The sequence below is a fragment of the Lemur catta genome, chromosome X (assembly GCF_020740605.2).
Source record: "Lemur catta isolate mLemCat1 chromosome X, mLemCat1.pri, whole genome shotgun sequence".
NCBI lineage: Eukaryota > Metazoa > Chordata > Mammalia > Primates > Lemuridae > Lemur > Lemur catta.
Genome location: NC_059155.1, coordinates 20,289,785 through 20,302,611, shown reverse-complemented (window position 1 = coordinate 20,302,611; position 12,827 = coordinate 20,289,785). Strand labels below are relative to the sequence as shown.

Below are 12,827 nucleotides of genomic sequence, written 5' to 3'. Positions count from 1 at the left end.
ATACAACCATGCCTGGTACACAACTTGTTCAGCCTCTCAATTAATAGGAAATTAACTACCTCAACAATCTGTCTCTCTGACTCTTAGACAGCTGTTTAAAAAGTTTTCAAGTTGGTTCTATATATTGCCCCCTGGAGCCACAAAAAGGAAAGCCTATTCTCTCTTCTACTTAACAATACCTCAAATATTAGAATTAAGCAATCAAGACTCTTCAAGGTCACTTCATCAATTGTTCCTCACCAAGTTTTGAGATTCTTCAACATCCTGACTACCGTTTCAAAGACAGATTCCGTTCTGCCTATGCATCTACTTCAATGTGGTGCTCAGAATAAAATTACTGCACACTTCCTATGTGGCTGGACTACTAAATCCCCCCCGCCCCAGCTTCCCGACAGCATTCTCTTGTTCTGGGTGTAGCACTATCACTGCTATTTAAGACTGTATATGCCTTTTAGGGATATTTAAGGTTCCCATGTGGAGTCACATTGAACTTAAAATCAAATAAAGTCATATACCCCACCCCACAACGCACATATCCATAAAGTGTAGGTCTTTAGAATCTTGTACTTGAGCCTGCCTTGTTCAGCCTTTCGATTAATAAATGATGTTTTTTTCAAACCTAGATACAGGTTTATCTCTATTAAATGCCACCAAAGTCATTGACCCACTCTTGATTCTATCAATCAGCACATAGGACAGTCCTCTAGCATTGTACAATCTGCATATTTGATTATGCCTGCCTTCTATACTTTTCTTTGTGTTGTTAACATAAAGGTAGAGATGGGACAGAGGAGAGGATAACACCACTTGGATTGTGGTTTCCCTGAGCTGTACACTGCAAATTAACCCTGAGTGATTTGACAGTGATTAAAAAGAAAATAAATTTTAACTGTAAATACTCTCTGGCTGACATCAAGAAAGCATGAAAATCCCTTTCCCCAGTCTATTTTCTGCTTTAGCTTAGTTCCCATGCATCGGTGTTTTAAATTTTAGTGAAATCCTGTTCTCTTACCTATACTCATCGCTTGACTCCAATTACTCCAGAGTTTGTCATCCTCATAGCATAACTTATTTGTTTTGACTCTTATTCTGACTGTGTTGAAAGTATCAGGAAGAACACCAGGGACCATGAAACAAATCGTATCCTTAGATATAAAATAAAAATACACAGGGAATATTATCAGTTTATTCTCTCTCTTTGCTATTAAATCATAATATAATTATCTGCCAAATTCAGTATATGATTAAGACTTGGACTGCAATTCAAATTATCTGATTTTGACTCCTGAAAAACAGTTGGCAAAGTAGTTTGTTTTTCTCAAAGCAGCTCAAATTTACACTATGCTTGCCCTGCCTCACCCCCAATTCCTCCGAGTCTAAGTCCAAATAGCTAATGTTGAATTTACTGACCTCCTCGTTTCTCTCAAATTCTGAGTTCTGGCATCTAGCTTCTTCAACCTGGAAAATAAAAACAAAATGAACAAGTCCAAAATTTTAAAAAACACATTTTATATCATTTAGCTGTTTCTAACAAACTTCCTTTTATCCCGTTAAAAGAGGACCACGTACAGTGAAAAAATGTTGGCTTTTTTAATAAGTGGTGCTGGGTCAATTACATATCCATATGGGAAAAAAAGAATCTTGACCCCTTCCTCACACTATTCATAAAATCAATTCCAGATATATTGTAGATCTAAACATAAAAGATAAAATAGGCCGGGCATGGTGGCTGACGCCTGTAATCCTAGCACTCTGGGAGGCCGAGGCAGGTGCATCGCTCGAGGTCAGGAGTTCAAGACCAGCCTGAGCAAGAGTGAGACCCCGTCTCTACCAAAAATAGAAAGAAATGATTTGGACAGCTAAAAATCTATATAGAAAAAATTAGCCAGGCATGGTGGCGCATGCCTGTAGTCCCAGCTACTCGAGAGGCTGAGGCAGTAGAATCACTTAAGCCCAGGAGTTTGAGGTTGCTGTGAGCTAGGCTGATGCCACGGCACTCACTCTAGCCCGGGCGACAAAGCGAGACTCTGTCTCAAAAAAAAAAAAAAAAAAAAAAAGATAAAATAAGTGAACAAATAAATAAATACAGCAAGCTTTCAGAGGAAAATGTAGGAGAACATCTTCATGACTTTGAAGAAGGAAAATGTATCTTAAACAGGATTTTAAAAAAACACATTAACCGTAAAGGAAAAATTTTTATAAAGTCATCTACATTAAAACTGAAAACTTCTGTTCATCAAATGATAGCCTATTAGGGAAATAAATAAACAGTCAATATGCAGAATGTGAGAACATATTTTCAATTTCTTTCTTTCTTTCTCTCTCTCTCTCTCTCTCTCTCTCTCTCTCTCTCTCTCTCTCTCTCTCTTTCTTTCTTTCTTTCTTTCTTTCTTTCTTTCTTTCTGAGACAGGATCTTGCTTTGCTGCCCAGGCTAGAGTGCAGTGGTGTCACCATAGCTCACTGTAACCTCAAACTCCTGGGCTCAAGTGATCTTCCTGCCTCAGCCTCCCAAGTAGCTGGGACTACAGGTATGTGCCACCACACCTGGCTCATTTTTTAAATTTTTCATAGAGAGAGGGTCTTGCTATGTTGCTCAGGCTGGTCTCGAACTTCTGGGCTCAAGTGATCCTCCTGCCTCACCTTCCCAGAGTGCTGGTATTACAAGTGTGAGCCACTACGCGCAGCCTATATTAGCAATTTCTGACAAAGGGCTTGAATATATATTTTCCCCCTACAAATTAATAAGGAAAAGACAGACAACAGAATAGAAAAATTGGCAAAAAACTTGAACAGGCACTTCACAAGAGGATATGCAAACTGCCAATCAACATATTAAAAAGTGCTCAATTTCACTGGTCATCAGGGAAATGCAAATTCAATCCACAAGATAACAATACACACCTACCAGATAATACTAAGTGCTGGCGAAGATGTAAAGCATCTAAAACCCTCAATTTCTGCTTAGGAGTGTAAATTGGCACAACCATTTGGGAAAACTGTCTGTTATTATCTACTAGAGACAATCATATGTAACCTTATAACCCATATGTGCCTATATATATATGCCCAACAGAAATGTATGCACATATGCACCAAGAGACAAATGTGAATGTTCATAAAACTCCAAACTGGAAACTATCCAAATGTTCATCAATATGAGAATGGATAAATAAAACTTGGCATATTCACACAATGGAATGAATGCAATGAGAATGAACCATCTGCATCTACAGGAAGCAATACTGGTGAATCTCATAAAAACAACGTTGAGTGGAAGAAGACAGACACACAAAAATGTTCATTTTGTGTAATTCTGTTTATAGAAAGTTTTAGAAGTAGCAACAAAATGAATCTATGGGATTTAGGCTAAATGGTACCCATTAGCATTTGTGAAGAGCTGAAAGGCCAACCAAATGATGAAGGGCCATTCTTTCAATATTTCATACAGGAGCAGAGCAAAAGCCACTCAGGGGGATACCGTGTTGCTGGCCATTTGGAATCATAGGCCTGCTGCGGAATCACAAGTGGCAACTACCACTTGAGGGATCAAGTTGCAAACTGATGTCCCTCTTCCCCTGAACCATCTCCCATATATATAAATTCCAAAGTCAGCAAATCAATGTGCAGATTTATGTCTCTATGTTCTTGTTCAAATGTAAATCCTCTTGCATAATGTATCAGCTACTCAGGCAGCTCCGAGAGAAGGAAAACAAGGGCACAGAGTACCAAGTAGATAGTTTGCAGGGATGGGGGCGTGGTCAAAAACAAGTCGTTTCTTACTTCATGATTCTGTCATGAGCTACCTCTAACCACAGCCCCCATGTGATGGTACTGGTTCATGCTCTAGCTTACTTCCCCTTCTTAACTCCTCTTAACACCAGGCAAAATAATTCCCTGAATTATCTTGCAAAAAGGGGGGAAAAAAGGTCTAACCAGCAGAACTCAAAATCAGTGAGCGCACACAAAGCTGATGACATTCTAGGAGAGGAAACAGTTGCTAGGAGAAAGAATATTAAACTCAAGTGTACAGAGTTAATTCCAAATAGACTACAGTTCTGATTTAGGTAGATAACTTCCATAATGTATGTGTTCTCTTCAGTTCAGAAGTTTATTTTTGAAAAAAGTAAAACCATTCAACAAGAATTTATTAAGTGATGATTATGTACCTGGTGGTATACTAAGTATTCTCAAAGTTTAATACATGGTGACCAATAAACCTTTGAATTCATACTGACTTCAAAGTCATACAACTATTTTGGTCTGTAGAAAGTTACTTAACCTCTCTGAGCCTTAGTTTCTCAATAAAATGTAGATTAAAATAGTATCTATTTCATGGATTGTCATGAGCTACTGTATAAGAAGCACATAGAGGAATATCTTTGTAACACTCATAAACACCTAATAAATGATGGTTATTGCTATTAAATATTGAGGTGGTCTCCAGTGGTTACAAATACAAGCTTTGGAGTTACAACTTTGTTTAAATCTTTATTCTATCACTTACTAGAAATGTGACCTTAGGAGTAACTAAGTTTTCTCATCTGTAAAATAGAGACAAAATAACAGGACCTAGGTCCTTCAGGTTATTGTGAGGACTAAATGAGACAATTCAGATATAGTGCTTACTAAAATACCTAGTACATAGTAATCACTCAATACATATTATCTGCTATTAGTAGCAGGAACAGTACAAGGTAGATACCACCTGACTCCTCCTACAGGAATTTATATTTTCAGTGGAGAGAAAAGGCACACATATGATCAGGTTAAGTAGCAGGATGTAACTAAGTAGCAAAGTGAGTAATGTAAGTAGCAAGTGTCTCAGGATTTCAGACAGGAGAGGACAATAAAGGCTGGAGTAATCAAGTATATTTCAGCTTTCTGATAATTCACTTTGTTGAAAATTCAAGCACCAGTCCCCCTCCGTGTGAATGCCCTTTGTTTTTACCCTTTGCAGTTATTTCATGGGGACACTGTAATTTCTGGTACTAATAATGATTATCATATTTCAGCAGACAGATTCAGCTATAAACGCCCAGAATAGCTCTGTTCTGCTGTGGACCTGGTCACTCCCTCTAGAGTTATACCCTGTCAACAGTAGCTTAATTTAGTCAGCATTTGGAAAGTTCCATGATGAGCTAAAACAACTGAACCAAGGAATTTGCTCACATGCAAGATGTTAGGCTCCTTTAAAAGCCTATGTAAGACACTTAGCTTCTATCTAACCTCTAAAACACAAATGTATAAAGGGCCCAGACAGGTAGCAAACAAGTGAGTGGTGCAGTCCTCGTGGTCTAGAGGCGCCACCTTATGGACATACACTCTTAAGGTACCAAGATTTTAAATTTGGGCAAAAAAATTTCAAATCTAATAAACAAAGAAACAAAATCCCACTTTCTGGTCCAGAAAAAAAATGTATGAGGCCCTAGTTTGTGACCTCTACTCTAAAGTGGAACAATAGGGCTGATGCCCTGAGGTTATATACCACATTCTGGTCAATGTCCCATAGGACCTCTAATCAGCATGTTTTGCATTAGATTCTGAATAGCATAAACGTACATAATCCAACAAATACTGACTACTCAAATTTGAATACTTGAGTTGCCACAAAGTCCAAGAAAATTGAACAGCCTCATCAGAGCCTCCAAGTATCTGCATGATCTGATCTCTGCCTATTGCATTAAAGACATCTTTTCCTACTATATTTTGGCCACATCAGCCTTCTTTCTGTTTTTTCACACATGCCAAGCTCATTCTTGACTCAGAGTCTTTATATTTGTTGTTTCCTCTATCCCCAGATCTTCACGTGGCTAGCTTCCGCTCATCAATCTGGTCTCATGTCAAATGTCATTCAGGCCCTCCCAATCACTCTACTGCATCATTTCATTTTATTTTCTTCATAGCACTCATGCTCTGAAATTAGCTTGTTCATTTACATACTTATGGTCTATTATATAAGCTTCATGAAAGGAAAAAAATTGTCCATCAGGTATCATGTTCACTGCCTTATCCCCAACACATAAAACAGTGGTTGGCACATGGAAGATGCTTAATAAAAATGTGCTGAGCAAATGAATTAATGAATGGCTTGAACCTTGCACGCAATACTACCATAAATCCTCAAATCTTCTACCATGCCCTATTTCAGACAAGAAGTTTCATTATCATCATCATCATAAGGTGATACATGTAACAGCTACATTTCATTGATATTTCAGTGGAAGAAATTCAAGTAAAAGAAAAACATCCAAATAAAAACAACAATCTAAAAATCCTTACAGAGAAAACATGTGTCTCAGTTTGGCTGTTATTCACTTCTACTTCATAAGATAAGCATCTGCTAATAAAATTCTGTGGATTTTCCCATTGCACGTATAAGCCACCATTTTGGAAGAAGAGATTTTTAATATGTGGAGGATCAGGTTTCACTGAAAGACAGAAATGGAACACAACAAATTAGCTTCCAAAGTTTATTTGATTATACATACACTCTCTTTCTCACACACAGTCTGCCCTCCTCATCTGTGGGTTCCGTATCCATGGATTCAACCAATTGTGAGTCAAAAATATTCAGAAAATAAATGGATGGTTGGAACATGTACAGACTTTTTTCCTTGTCATTATTTCCTAAACAATACAGTATAACAATTATTTATCTAGTATTTACATTGCATTAGGTATTTTAAGTAATCTGGAGATAATTTAAAGTATATGGAAAGATGTGCATAGGTTATATGCAAATACTATACCATTTTACATCAGGGACTTGAGTATCTGCAGATTTTGGTACCCTTGGGGTTCCTGGAACCAATCCCCCATGGATACTGAAGGATGACTCTCTCTATATATGTAGGGATAATGAAGGTTCACAAAGTTAAATCAAAATAGGGCTGATGCTTTTAATGGCCTCATATGATCAGATACATAGTTTTAGAATTTCTGACTAGGCATAATAAGTAGAAGAAGTTTATTTAAAACTGCCTAGTAAAATGGATTTAAGGAACAGCTTTAGGGTATCTGGCGTATGACATGAACTCTGGCCTGCATCTGGCTAGAAAATGACCAGGGTGTAATCAGGATATCTAGCTACAGTATAGAGAATAAAGAAGTGCCTGGGTCCAGATGAGCTTCCACCTGATGAGTAACAAGACACCAGGTACAAGGGGCTTCCCTAGCTGATACTCACTTGTGCCAATCAAAGACCACAATTCATGTTACAATACAAATACACCTTGAGGACGTTAAGCAAAGTCATATAAACTAGTTACAAAAAGACAAATACTACATAATTCCACCCATATGAGGTATCTAAAGTAGTCAGATTCATAGGACCACAAAGTAGAAAGGTAGTTGCCAAGGGAAGGAGAATTAATGTTTAATGCACATAGAGTTTCAGTTTTGTAAAATTTAAAAGTTCTAGAGATCTGTCAACAAAGTGAATATACTTAACACTACTGAACTGTACAGACACTTAAAATGTTTCTGATGGTAAATTTAATGTTACATGATTGTAACCATAATTAAGAGTAAAATACAACTGTTTTGTAAAAAACATTAGCCTGGTCAATTTGCTTCTTCAGGAATCAGCGATACTAAGAGCAAGCAACAGAAGATAATGGATAATTAACAGAAAACAACTTGAAGATGTCATCTTCTATTTAAGAAGGATCTTCCCTCTTCCTTTATGTCACTGTTAATATCCAGGGAGAAGAGCAGCAAAATAAGCCTTAAAAGGTCATCTAATATGCCAAACAGGGGGAGCAAAGAGAAGGACTTTGTTTCAGTTTACCCCACTTGGCAAATTACCCCAACTTCACTCCTTTGGCCTACAAACTAAGCTGTCCACGATTAGAATTCACTTCCATGACTACCTGAAGGCGTGGTAAATAGTGTTCTGCTCACAGACTTGGGAGCCTTTGTCAATTTATGGCTATTTGCCCATAAATCATCTGTATGCCACTTAGCCAGAATCTGAGTTCCCTGTTGGGATATTACAACAAATAAACCATTTTGCTTTAGAGATACACAAAACACTTTTATACACATTATATCATTTAGACCTTATGACAATTTTTTGAGGTCAAGAGGGATTATATATTCCATTTAACACATAAGGAAATACCTGAAGATGGTTTATATGCCTTGCCCAAAGTGGAGAAGTTAGAACCTCAATCAGATATTTTGTGTTCAAGTTGAAAGCTCTTTCTAAATAGGCTAACATGCAGCTGGTGTACCCAGACATGGCTACACTGATTGTTAAGACCGATCAGTGCCCATACCATATAGAGTGTTAAATATTTTGAATATCACCTCTGATTATACTACCTTCAATCTAAGCTTTTTCTAAATAAGAGTTAGACTATTCAGGAACTACATATGATCATATGAGCATTATCCTCTCAAGTATCATAAGTGAAAAGAGAATAGATCTTAGAGTCAGGCAGCTTATCTTATGGTTTGAATGTTTGTCCCTTCCAAAACTCATGTTGAAACTTAATACTGAATGTGGAAGTGCTGAGAGGTAGGGCCTCTAAGATGTGACTGGAATTTTGCCTTCATGAATGGCTTAATCCATTCATAGTTTAATGGGTTAATGGATTCATGGTTTATCATGGGAGTGGGACTGGTGGATTTATAAGAGGAAGAGAAACCTAAGCTAGCATGCTCAGTCTCCTCACCATGTGATGCCTTGTAACCCCTTGGGACTCTGCAGAAAGTTCCCACCAATAAGAAGGCCCTCACCAGATTTGGCCCCTTGACCTTGGACTTCCCAGCTTCTAGAATTGTGAGAAATAAATTCCTTCCCTTTTCTTTCTCTCTCTTTTTAAAGGTCTTGCTCTGTTGCCCAGTCTGGAACCTCAAATTCCTAGGCTCACAGGATCCTCCCACCTCAGCTTCCCGAGTAGGTAGGACTGCAGGTGTGTGCCATCGTGTCTGTCCTCCTTTTCTTTATAAATTACTCAGTACCAGGCATTCTGTTATAAGCAACAGAAAATGGACTCATGCAATTCCAATCTTGATTCTACAACTAAGTGTTCCAAGTCTCAGAATACTCCTAAGTACACAGGATAAGGATAAAGCACTTGACACATGTACTCAATAAATATTAGCATTTCCAAGCTTGCTTCTTTAGCAAGGATCTATCAAAGAAAGGTATACATAAATATATTCCCTTGTTTTTAGAAGATCTTAAGACCCAAATCATCATTCTTTGTTATTTGTATTGATTGTTCAAAAGAACACTTTTTATCCACGCTGTCATAGCAGACTTCTACAACTTACCATGAGAAGTTAAAGGCACTATATTGAAGGATGGTCTAATTTTTCCTGCATTATCCTTGACCATTATTTGGACACTGTGTTGCTCAAAACTGGAATCCTTCACTTTAGTCAGATCAAAGGAACAACCAATGTGCTGGCCTTCTCTGTAGATGTTTTTACATTGAAGAATATTTCCCAGGCTGCTGTGCCTACAAGATAAAATGAGACAACCTTCTGTATTATTTTTAACAAGGTATTCAAGAAACAAGGGCAGAATGTTTTTTAATGACTGAAGAAGATGTCCATGAAAAGGAATATTTTCAATAAGAAAAGATAGCTTTTTTTAAAACACTATTTTACAATGTGGCTCATTTCATACACTAGGAAGAAAAGACTGTTCCTTTTTGATGAACATTGGTACTGTTAGTAACTATGGAAACTACTGGAGTCCTAACTACTTCCTCTTCTGCATAAGAGAAGGTGTTCTGAGCCCAGGACTGGAAGTTTTATGTTTCTTGAAAATGCCTATTTGCTGAATTCATTCCATGGTTCTCCCCTGGTCCCTCTGCCTGCTCCTTCCTTGTTTGCTTGGCTTGTTCCTCTCCTTCCTCTCTCTTTCCAGGGGGGGTCACACTCACATTCTTCTCTGACTCCCTTATCCACTCACCTCCAGTTTATCACTCCCAACCCTCAGCTATGATTTCTGTGCTGGGGATTTCTAGTCCTGACCTCTAATCTCAGAGGTAGTCCCAGATTTCCAACTGCTCCATTTGAGTGTTCTATTCTTGCCTCAAATTCAGTGTCCAAAACATATCATGCACCCTATTCCCCACTAAACTGCTTTTTCTTCCAACTTTCCCATTTCCATCATTCACAGCTCATTTTCTCCAGGCTCCTAGATTAGATACTTTGAAATCACCTTTTCCCCCTGTATTCTATCACCAAAATCTGTTCTTTCTTCCTTTGTAAAGCTTCTTGGATTCTCGCCTTCTATGATACTCCCATTGCCCACATCCTGATCCATACCCTAATCACTTCAGGCTTCATTTCTTCTCCAGACTGACTTCCCTGACCTTGATTATTGGTGCCCTCCAGTCACTGCCAGATCAAGGTTCCAAAACGCAATGGCTTTCTAAGTGCCTTACTTCACTGTGCGGCTTTAAATGCCTTCCATAAGTATTAATAGCACTACTGGTATCTTATTTCGCATTTCACCTCTACACATACCATTCCCCAGTAATCATCAGTACCTAGCACAATGCAGGAAGACAGAAGGCATTCACTATACTTTTTTGTCTAGGCTATCAGAGAATCCTGTTTTTCAGTAACTGGCAGAAGACACAGTGTCAAGCCTTATATCATTGGCCACACGGGAGTTGTGCAAAGGTTCTGCAGAAAAGGAAGACAAATTTAAAATAATGAACTAAGAGTAAAAAGTCCCAAACCCTTGAACTGTTACCTCAGAATCTTCTGCTGTAATTTAAAATGCATATTTTTGAAACTCTCTCCCAGAGAATCTGACTTAGAAGGGTTTATCAGGGCCTAGGCACCTGCATTCTGACAGCAATTGTCCAGTGCATTCTACTGCAAATCAGTTTAAAAAAAAAAAAGACCTCAGAGCTAATGTATTTACTCTTTCAAAGGCTATGCAAAGAAATGCTTTAATATGGAAAATGCTCTCTCCCTTCAGGAGAGAGTCTATAAGCTTTTCCTCCTAATTGCAGGCCCCTGTGGTTTATGAGAGAAAACTGTTTTAAAAATTAAGTTATTATCATGAGTAGTTTTTGGATCAGACAGTCCTGGAATGCTTTCCGCCCACGGCCAGAAACAGAAACCGAAGAAAGCTATGACATTTTTCTTACATAACTAAAGAAAACCATGTATAAAATTAGTTTTTTTAATAATGAAAGGAACTCCTCTAATGGGTCATCTTTTCCATCCTTTTTTCATTTTTGTAACCTGAGTATTCCACACATGCTCATAGACCCTAGATATAAAATTTTAAAACAGTTCTGTTGTAGTATAGAAATAATAATAGAAGGGAAAATACCGGTTCTAGATAGACAACTTTTTTGGACTTCTTGTGAAAGATCAGATGATAAATGAAGATACCAGGTGATTCCTGTTAAAATTTACACACTGAATTCCTCTTTAGAATCACACTGCAGACATGAGGAAATGGACAAATTAAAGATTAGTCCCTCAACTCTGAAGATGGTTAACGTGGTAAGAAATTGCCTAAAATTCATCGGCATGGCTAGTCTGCAGCTACTCAGGCCAGGCTCCTTTCAATGCCAGACTATGCCTACAGGGACACGAGTCATTGCCCTGCGGCTTTAAAGAATGATTTTTAATCCAAAAAAATGACTCCACGTTTTCTGGTTGGGGATTAGGGAAAATAGTCTTTGGCAGTTTGTTTGATGTGATTTACACTGGTGTAAATCTATGTAAACCATTTCTGGGTGCTTGCTCGCTAATGAGTGTTGTGTCTTGACTCCCTTTTGTGGTTTTCACTGGAAAGGATCTATCTAGGGGAGAGCAGGGGAGGTGATATGAGTAAGGTGCTAATTCTGTGAGGTGGGGGAAGAGGCCAGCACTGTATACTGACTACATCTACAAGGGAGTAGGGATGAATAATAATAATAAAAAAACAGTAATGAAAGCAATCAGGTATTGAGTGCTTACTCTATACATGCTAGCAGTTAGTGACAGCTCCAAACACCTTTCATACAACAACAGCCCTCACAACAACCTTAAGAAATGGGTACAATTATTACCATCTTCATTTTATAGATTATAAAACTGAGGCTCAGAGAGAAGCGATGTGCCCCAATTCACACTGCAGTAAGGAAGACAGCCCGGCTTTGAACCCAAGAAGTATGGCGCCAGAAAGAATAAGCTTTGAGGTGCTGAGGGCAGAAGACACAGCATCTATACCATCTCTACCATCCAACAGAACTTTCTGGGATTACGGAAATGTTCCATATCTGTGCTGTCCAAACAAGAGCCACTAGTCACCTGTGAAACTGGCTAGTAAGACTGAGCAACTTAAGTTTGAATTTGACCTAATTTTAATTAATTTCAATTAAAATATAAATATCCTCATGTAGCTAGTGGCTCCCACATTGGACAGCACAGGTCTACACTACAGAAAGAGCACCTGCTGATGATGAGCAGCTCTGGGAATGGGTATGACAAGAAGTAGGATCTGGCCAGGCACAGTGGCTCAAGCCTGTAATCCTAGCACTATGGGAGGCCAAGAGGGGAGGATCGCTTGAGCTCAGGAGTTCGAGACCAGCCTGAGCAAGAGTGAGACCCCGTCTCTACTAAAAATAGAAAAAATTAGCCCGGCGTGGTGGTATGTGCCTGTAGTCCCAGCTACTTGGGAGGCTCACTTGACCCCAGGAGTTGGAGGTTGTTATGAGCTAGGCTAATGTCATGGCACTCTAGCCTAGCAAGACTCTGACTCAAAAAAAAAAAAGAAGAAGAAGAAGAAGAAGAAGTAGGATCCTTAATATCTGCCCCGCCACATGCCAGTAAACCACCACTCTCTTGGGATTGCTTC

The 12,827-nt window shown here is 38.5% G+C and overlaps 1 protein-coding gene across 1 annotated transcript in view; it reads right to left on the bottom strand.

Moving 5' to 3' along the window:
* The window catches only part of IL13RA1 (interleukin 13 receptor subunit alpha 1), a 53,637-nt gene that overhangs the window by 17,127 nt on the left and 23,683 nt on the right, over positions 1-12,827 (bottom strand). The window contains exons 5-8 of the mRNA XM_045538720.1: positions 9,284-9,471; positions 6,281-6,429; positions 1,411-1,458; positions 1,013-1,145 (exon numbers count right to left, since the gene is read on the bottom strand). Of these exons, the coding sequence (XP_045394676.1) occupies positions 1,013-1,145; positions 1,411-1,458; positions 6,281-6,429; positions 9,284-9,471 (518 nt within the window). The remainder of the gene's footprint in view (positions 1-1,012; positions 1,146-1,410; positions 1,459-6,280; positions 6,430-9,283; positions 9,472-12,827) is intronic.